Consider the following 9,271-nt stretch of genomic DNA (forward strand, 5'->3'; position numbering starts at 1 on the left):
AGCGCGTGGAGGTCCGACCGCCCATTGTTTACAGCAGGGATCAGCTGTTAGCCCTCGGGGCCTCCGCTGTTCTGCCTACCGCCAAGCGAGCCAACATCCCCTGATAGGTGAGGAGGAAGAGACGCGGCACTCGGGCCGGGATTGGGCGTCGCAGTAAGGTTAGGAGGTACCGGCCAGCGATTCCATCTGTTATTATGGGGAACGTGAGATCGCTCCCCAAAAAAATGGATGAACTGGCGGCTCTAATCCAACATCAGAGGAGCTACAGGGAATGCAGCGTGATGTGCTTCACAGAGTCGTGGCTAACCGCGCTAACTCTGGACTCACACATAAACATAGACGGTTTCCATCTGATCCGGGCAGACAGAACAATGGAGAGTGGTAAGAAGAGAGGAGGGGGTTTGGCTGTGTTTGTAAACGATAGATGGTGTAACTCTGGGCATTTATCTATCAAAGAGATGCTAGGCTGTAAGGACATTGAGCTGCTAGCGGTTAGCATGAGACCGCACTATTTACAGCGAGAGTTTACACACGTCATTATGATAGCTGTGTATGTCCCGCCCTCTGCTAACGCTGCACCAGCCTGTGAGATCCTGCACACTGTAACCAGCAGACTCCAAACACAGCATCTTCAGGCCCTTTTCCTGATCTCTGGGGACTTTAATCACATCTCTCCATCCTCCACTCTCCCTGCCTTCACCCAGTATGTCACCTACCACACCAGAGACAATAAAACATTGGACTTATTGTATGCTAACACCAAGGAGGCATACAGCTCATCACCTCTCCCTCCCCTGGGGGGCTCAGATCACAACTTGGTTCATCTCCAGCCTGTGTATAAACCTTTAGTACACAGAGAACCAGTTGTGAAATGGTTGGCAGAGACTGAAGAGGCCCTGAGGGACTGTTTCCATTCTACTGTATGGGACAACCTCTGCAGCCCTTTGGAGGATGACCTCAACAGCATCACAGACTGCATTACAGATTACATGAACTTCTGTGTGGACAACACCGTACCCATCATAAAGGTACGGTGTTTTTCTAACAACAAGCCATGGATAAATCCTGAAATAAAGGCTCTCCTCAAGGAGAAGAAGAGAGTCTTCTCCGGTACCGGTACCAAAGACCTCCCATCCCAAGGACCTCAGCAGCTACAGGCTGGTAGCCCTGACATCACATCTGATGAAGACCCTCGAGAGGTTGGTTCTAAACCATCTGCGCCCCCTGGTGAGGTCTTCATTGGATCCGCTGCAGTTTGCTTACCAGCCTGGCATCGGGGTGGAGGACACCATCATCTACCTCCTGCACCGAGCTCTGACTCACCTGGAGAAGCCTGGAAGCACTGTGAGGATCATGTTCTTTGCTTTCTCTAGTGCTTTCAACACCATCCAGCCACGACTTCTGAGAGACAAGCTGGAGCTATCGGGAGTGGACCACCACTCTGGACTACCTCACAGAATGCCCACAGTATGTGATGTCACAGGGCTGTGTCTCTGATACGCTTGTCTGCAGTACGGGGGCCCCACAGGGAATTGTGCTGGCACCGTTCCTCTTCACCCTCTACACTGCAGACTTCTCCATCAACTCCCACGCTGCCACCTACAGAAGTTTCAGAACCGATTCACACTATAACCAGGGTTTGCCTCTGATCTGTATTAAATTTTATTTAATTTAATAACGGTACAGTACTCTGTTTTTGGTAACCATTGTCGTTGATGTAAATATGTAAAAATTGTGTATGTTTCTGTTCTGTGTCTTGTGTACTGTTTGTTTGTATATGTGTCTTTCTTGCTGCTGTTACACCCAAATTTCCCCTTGTGGGACAATTAAAGGATTATTCTATTCTATTCTACCATTACTCTAGTGTTTATATGTGAAATACAGTGTATGGATAAAGATATTTGATGGTTAGCACAGGTTAGCATAAGTTCTCAAAACAGGGGAAAACTTTCTAGCCTTGCTTTATCTAAATACATCAAAATTAGCCAAAGCTAGTAAATTCATCTCACGCTGACAACAGGAAATTAGGAAGTTAGTGCTCCCATGATACTTTAGCTACTTTTGGCTGCTCACGAAAGGTCACTACAGCAAGTAGCTCCATATGTTTGAGTTGGCAGAATTTTTATGCAGATGCAGACCCAAAAGGAAGTTGTGTCTCTTCCCTTTGGGTCTGCATCAAACAAGGGATCTTTCACTTGTTAGGCAAATGTGTAATCCACTACACCATAAAGCCTCTTCCATGTTACTCTGCAATCTGAAAATAGCAATATTCCACTTACAATATATACAGTGTTTCTTTAAAACACTGTTTAGAAACTTAATCTAACTAAACAGACTGTGAAGAATTAAAAAATAGGACATTATAGTATGTTGAAGTTGTCAAATATGTAAGTTAGTATATTGTACTGTCTGCTTAAGTTAGCATGCTAATTAGCTAGCACCAGGTGACGGAATAGCAATGTTGAGGATTTTTTTACAGTCTGTGATTCATTACTCTTTTTAATCATGTTGAATGAAAGACAGTCAATGAAAAAAACATAAACTCAATGATGTCTGACATCTAAGCAGTTTGGTTTCTTCCTGCATTTATACTTCCTCACACATGCTTTAGATGCCCCCTCCCAGAGTCACTGACAATAGGCAATACCAAGGACTGGCCCACACAGCATATAAGTGAGGTCATATAATTTATCCAGCAACCCCTTCCACTTATGAATTGCATCTTTAAATTGAGGAGATGTAAAATTTTAGTTTGTGAAGTTTATAGATGCTGGTGGGGATGTGTTTGGTTCTTTTGCCATCAAAAACTAAACTACTGACTGAATAATCTAAAGCTCGTGTGACATAGTTCTAGACCAGGTAAGAACACTGGGACACTCTTCATAACAGCAATTTTTATACCAATTTGACCTTTAAAAAAGTGACAATCAGTGCCTGTAGTGATGAGAAAACACTACGCTTTCATTGACCTTGGGTGGATACATCAACTCTGTACATGCCCTCCATTGTTTCTTTCACTATGTTTGCCATAACCATGCATGACTAGACAAACCAGAAATACAAAATTCAATGCAGTGTGTTGTTTAGCCCCAGCCCGTTTCATAATAAAATCAAACACAGACATCTAAGTCAAAAGACAAGGCGGTTTTTGCTCCAAAGGAAAAGCACATAACATTTTGAGCTTTTAGTTTGTAGTTTATTCATGAGTGGAAAGGCACCTGTATGTTCTTACTAATCCATATTTACACACCTGCTTCTTCTAAGACTACTTATTATGGTGCTAAAGACAATCAAATCAGTAATTTGTTCTCATAAAAGTAGACCGTGTCACTAAAAAGGTCAGACAGTTAACTGTACTGAAAGACCAAAACAAATGTCTCAGTTTAATAGCTACACATCCATTGTGATTTCCTCTGCAGTCTAGTGATGACAGGCCTGTCATTTCCACTCTTTCTTCTCAGAGTCCCCTTCTGTCATTACACTGCCCCCTGACACTATTAATCTGTTCCCTTGGCAACTGCACTGCACAACCACCGCTACACATGCATGTCAAGCCCAAGGGTTGAATAACCCTAATAATCACCAAGCAATAACTAAAACCTGTAGTTGCATAATTTATTGAATATTATTAATCAAAAACACTGAAAGCTAGCTAATAAGATATGTTTTGATAATTAAAAATTACCCTAGTGCGCCTTTAGTTGTTTATTAGATTTTTGTTGATATGTGTGGCTCTTTATAGGTCTTCATAGTGAAAATGTGTTTTACTGTTTTGAGGTGAGGAATTTCCTCCAGCCAAGACTGCAGCAGAGGCACAGTGGCCTACATACCAGAAGTCTGTTGAACTGCCCTGTTGAATTGCCCTAGAAATAGACCCAGTATAACCTATTTGATGATGGAAATAAAAGACACATGTTTATGTTATAGCTTACTAAATGAAAATATATAGAGAAATCTCTACATGTCTGCAGCAGTTTTATGTCCTTGGACAAAAAGGCTACAAGCAGTGCCGGTAAACGTTTTCCCAACACGTCCACACATGCACATGTCCAAATCTGCACCACTGAAAGCTAGAAACACTGAAACTATCACATGGAGCAGCAGAGAATGAGGAAACAATGCTCTCTGGTGTAGTCTAGCTTTTGCATTGTCACCTTTGGCTTTGTAAATTATGCAAGACAGCCATTGGCTGATTTTTAAATTATTCAGCAGGGGAGTGGATCACAAGATATAAAGTCCTAGCAGAAGACACAGGACCAGACTAGACCTGACCACACACACACACACACCCTTGGAAAACACACAGGCAGACATACAAGAAAAAGAGCCAATCAAACTATCCAGAGCAGTGCCACTGCTTTGGTTTGACTCAGTGTTTGTGGTAATGATGATTTGTGGAGGTGGCTCCTGCTGTCATCTGTAGATGTGTCAATGAAGCTGTGAGGTTTGTAATTTAATTCAGCTGTGACTTTATTGGTCTTAAATGGCTCCACTCTAACCCAGTTAGTGCACAGGCTCCTGTATGCTGCCACCACCTCGGTTACAGTCGGTTTCAGCATGGAGTAAAAGAAAGTGGCCTTGAAACAGCACAGGGAGGGAGGGGAACTTAAATGTGTCTGTCAAACTACCTTAAAATATTACATGTTTCTCCTTCCCAATCTCTCCTTCTTTCTCCCTGGGTGTCCACCATCTTCCCTGGACACAAAGGGTCAACAGAGGGGGTCATCACCATGGCTACTATATCCTGCAGCACACCCATTTAAGTAAACGGAACGAACAAGCCCATAATGCTGGCATGGTCTGCGTGTGTGGCTGTGTAATAAGTAAGGCCTAGGACCTATAAAGCTACAGTCAGTGCAGTGAGGATGAGGGCCACACTTACATTCCAGGTGCTTTTTCTTGGGCGCCATCACTTCGTGAGTGGTGGCTTTGCAGACAGCCCGGGCCATATCCGATCCCGTTAGCTGGTACTGCGCAGCGGCAATGCGATCCGTGAGCGTTTGCCCCGACATTTTCTCCTAGTTGTTTCGACCTCCTCAGGAATTTATTTCACCACAGGACGGTGAGGGGGAGGGGGGAAATACGAATACAACCCAGCTTCTTCCCTGCGGTTCAGTGAGATGAGTGCGTCCCTCTCCTAGATGATATAGGCCTGCGACCTTATGTGTGGGAGGGGGGTGGGGGAAAAGCAGAAAAAATGAGCTGGATAAATGTTATTTTCGCAGTAAATCGTGTGGTCACGTTGTTAATATTCGCCGTTGCATGAGTAGACTTACGCAAGGTTGTGAATTCCCGGCGGCTCGTCCTGTTATAGGCTCCGAGCGTTCAGTTCAGCACCTTGGAGAGCTAAAGCCACTCGGTTATGTAACAAGCTGGCGATGAAAGCTATTTTCTCAACCCGGTGAAATTTATTCCAGCAATGGAATAGACTCGTCTAATCGTACAACAGTGTTTCTGAAAAATAACGTATATAAATCAGCGCTGCATAGGTCGGTCAAATATCCCTGTTGGAGGGGAACACCGGTTTTCGCTCTCTTTCCCTCCTTCGTTGTTGCATTAAAAAAAGCTTTTGAATAAATGAAGAACCCGCAGTGCAAAGCAGGTCGTCAGATTGCGGCTTTTCTTTCCTCTTTGATCCGTCAGTCTCGGCTCGGGAATGCCGTTTCAGGCTGTGGTCCTTAGAGCGATAGAAAATTGCGCACCGCTTCCCGTCGCCAACACTGCGCAGCGCAAGAGGCTCGGAAACAGGAAAAGCGAGGAGGGAATTTCCTTTTCCCCTTCCCCCTGTGGTTTGTTTATTTATTTGACCTGTCTACAAGTCCATCCAGACTCTCCTCCTCTCGGCAGCTTCTCGGACAGGGTTGGGTGACACACGTCGCATCACCACGTCTCTTAAAGGGGTGTGGGCATGGGGGGTCACAGTACAGAAATCGCTATCAATTTGCGCCAAAGTCTTAATACACCACCGTCATGGTGGCATACTAGTTGCTGCATGTGGGCTGTATCACACCGGGGCTGCTCGTAGATCACGCGGAGTGACAGATGATGAAGGTGAAACAATTCCTGCTCTAAGCAGGCTCCTTTTAAATATGTGATCGGCAGAGGTATTTTAATCACACGTTAAACCACAAAAAACTACTGATCACATTTTTTTTTTTTTTTTTTTTTTTTGTATTTGGGAACATCACGTATTTTGTATTCAGAGCAGATGATATTGGGGATGTATGCCATATGGTGAGTTAGCGCATTTGCTTGTAGCTCAACTCTGCCAGAGAGCTCGATAATCACGATGCATTCTGGGTAGACCCGGCCATGTTGTTGCTCACGTAAAACCAAAGTAAAGATAGACATTGTATAATCATTTATGCTGCTATTATGAGCCCTTATCTGATATTGTGAATCTTGTTTGTGTTCTTGTTATTTAGGCTAGTTTTTTTTTTTATTTAATTATTAACAAGATACTTATTAAAAAGATGGACACCAGCCTGTAGCCAGATTTGGGCTTATCCAGGTAACTTCAAGGTTGACTCTGGATTCACTTCTTGCCAGGCTAAATTGCCATGGTGACTTACGCTGCCGAATTAGTGATCAGTAGGTGTGAAACTACACACATACATATATTTAAATATAATAAGAGTAAAAGGTTTGGACACACCTAATTATTTAATGTTTCTTCTTTATTTTGATGACTATTACAGTGTAGATTTTCACTTAAAGCATATGGAATTATGCAGAAACAAAAAAGTGTAAAATAACTCAAAACATGTTTTAGGTCTTCAAAATAACCACTCTTTGCTTTGATTACTGCTTTGCACACTCTTGGCATTCTCTTAATGAGCTTCATGGGGTTGTCACCTGAAATGGTTTTATATACAAACCGGATTCCAAAAAAGCTGGGACACTAAACAAATTGTGAATAAAAACTGAATGCAATGATGTGGAGATGGCAAATGTCAATATTTTATTCAGAATAGAATATAAATCATGGAACAAAAGTTTAAACTGAGAAAAGTTATCATTTTAAGGGAAAAATATGGTGATTCAAAATGTCATGGTGTCAACAAATCCCAAAAAAGTTGGGACGAGGCCATTTTCACCACTGTGTGGCATCTCCCCTTCTTCTTACAACACTCAACAGACGTCTGGGGACGGAGGAGACCAGTTTCTCAAGTTTAGAAATAGGAATGCTCTCCCATTCTTGTCTAATACAGGCCTCTAACTGTTCAATCGTCTTGGGCCTCCTTTGTCGCACCTTCCTCTTTATGATGCGCCAAATGTTCTCTATAGGTGAAAGATCTGGACTGCAGACTGGCCATTTCAGTACCCGGATCCTTCTCCTACGCAGCCAAGATGTTGTGATTGATGCAGAATGTGGTCTGGCATTATCTTGTTGAAAAATGCAGGGTCTTCCCTGGAAGAGATGACGTCTGGATGGGAGCATATGTTGTTCTAGAACCTGAATGTATTTTTCTGCATTGATGGTGCCTTTCCAGACATGCAAGCTGCCCATGCCACATGCACTCATGCAACCCCATACCATCAGAGATGCAGGCTTCTGAACTGAGCGTTGATAACAACTTGGGTTGTCCTTGTCCTCTTTGGTCCGGATGACATGGCGTCCCACATTTCCAAAAAGAACTTCAAATCGTGACTCGTCTGACCACAGAACAGTCTTCCATTTTGCCACACTCCATTTTAAATGATCCCTGGCCCAGTGAAAACGCCTGAGCTTGTGGATCTTGCTTAGAAATGGCTTCTTCTTTGCACTGTAGAGTTTCAGCTGACAACGGCGGATGGCACGGTGGATTGTGTTCACTGACAATGGTTTCTGGAAGTATTCCTGAGCCCATTCTGTGATTTCCTTTACAGTAGCCTTCCTGTTTGTGGTGCAGTGTCGTTTAAGGGCCCGGAGATCACGGGCATCCAGTATGGGTTTACGCCCTTGACCCTTACGCAAAGAGATTGTTCCAGATTCTCTGAATCTTCGGATGATGTTATGCACAGTTGATGATGATAACTGCAAAGTCTTTGCAATCTTTCGCTGGGTAACACCTTTCTGATATTGCTCCACTATCTTTCTGCGCAACATTGTGGGAATTGGTGATCCTCTACCCATCTTGGCTTTTGAGAGACACTGCCACTCTGAGAAGCTCTTTTTATACCCAATCATGTTGCCAATTAACCTAATTAGTGTTAATTGGTCTTCCAGCTCTTCGTTATGCTCAAATTTACTTTTTCCAGCCTCTTATTGCTACTTGTCCCAACTTTTTTGGGATTTGTTGACACCGTGAAATTTTGAATCAACATATTTTTCCTTTCAAAGGATACATTTTCTCGGATTGAACTTTTGATCTGTCATCTACCTTCTATTCTGAATAAAATATTAACATTTGCCATCTCCACATCATTGCATTCAGTTTTTATTCACAATTTGTTTGGTGTCCCAACTTTTTTGGAATCCGGTTTGTAGTTATAGGTAGACATATACACACTTATTCAAACTATACATTTTAACGCATGTCATAAATTATGTTTATATATTTTGTATTTATATTTATGTCAGTATATTTAGCTTATCTAAGTTTTTTTTTTGCACTGTGTGAAGAAGTATTGCCTTCATTTTGTTATGCTTGCATAATGACAATAAAGTCTAGACTCTTGAAACTTTTAACTCACACAGTTGACCTTTTTTCCTCCTTTCATATAGGCTAAACTTTATTAGTTCAGCAACTCTTTCCCCTTTCTTACAGGCCAAACCATTTCAAGTACACAGACATTCATAAAATGCTTTTAAAACCACACAGATGTACAGTGCTTACCCACCAACAATGCTGATTTAAATGTAGAAGCTGGGTTACTTGCATTCTTTACTATAAGTTCAACACAGAATGCAACATTTTCTCAACAAAACATTTGTGGGACTCAGTCAGGCAACCAATGAGGCTTGGCTCTGTGATTCATGCAGAAAAACATTTTTTGGATCTTTGGCCCTGCACAGTTTCTTTTTACTTGGTATTTTTAATGCTGCAGGTTTACATATTTCTTTTCTTTTCCAGTTTATAATTTGACATCTTATAGCACCACATACACCTTTATTAGGCAAAAGGTTTTACTTGGAATTTTAATATTGCAGTGTCATAATGCCCTTGCGTTTCTACACTATAGTTACACTAAACTGTACAGTGAATCTTTCAGAATTAGAGTAATTCATACGTTAAATTGTTTCTCATGTATTTTATTATTGTTGCATTTCAAAAGCTGGCTGAAACAA

At 42.3% G+C, this 9,271-nt stretch overlaps 1 protein-coding gene across 1 annotated transcript in view; it reads right to left on the minus strand.

The window, feature by feature from the left end:
- The window catches only part of LOC146501464 (clathrin coat assembly protein AP180-like), a 29,273-nt gene extending 23,304 nt beyond the window's left edge, over positions 1 to 5,969 (minus strand). Inside the window, exons 1-2 of the mRNA XM_085132615.1 lie at positions 5,277 to 5,969; positions 4,883 to 5,159 (exon numbers count right to left, since the gene is read on the minus strand). Of these exons, the coding sequence (XP_084988741.1) occupies positions 4,883 to 5,012 (130 nt within the window). The 5' untranslated portion in view covers positions 5,013 to 5,159; positions 5,277 to 5,969. The remainder of the gene's footprint in view (positions 1 to 4,882; positions 5,160 to 5,276) is intronic.
- Between the last annotated feature and the right edge of the window lie 3,302 nt (positions 5,970 to 9,271).

Source organism: Neolamprologus multifasciatus, chromosome 15, assembly GCF_963576455.1.
Source record: "Neolamprologus multifasciatus chromosome 15, fNeoMul1.2, whole genome shotgun sequence".
Classification (NCBI taxonomy): Eukaryota; Metazoa; Chordata; class Actinopteri; order Cichliformes; family Cichlidae; genus Neolamprologus; species Neolamprologus multifasciatus.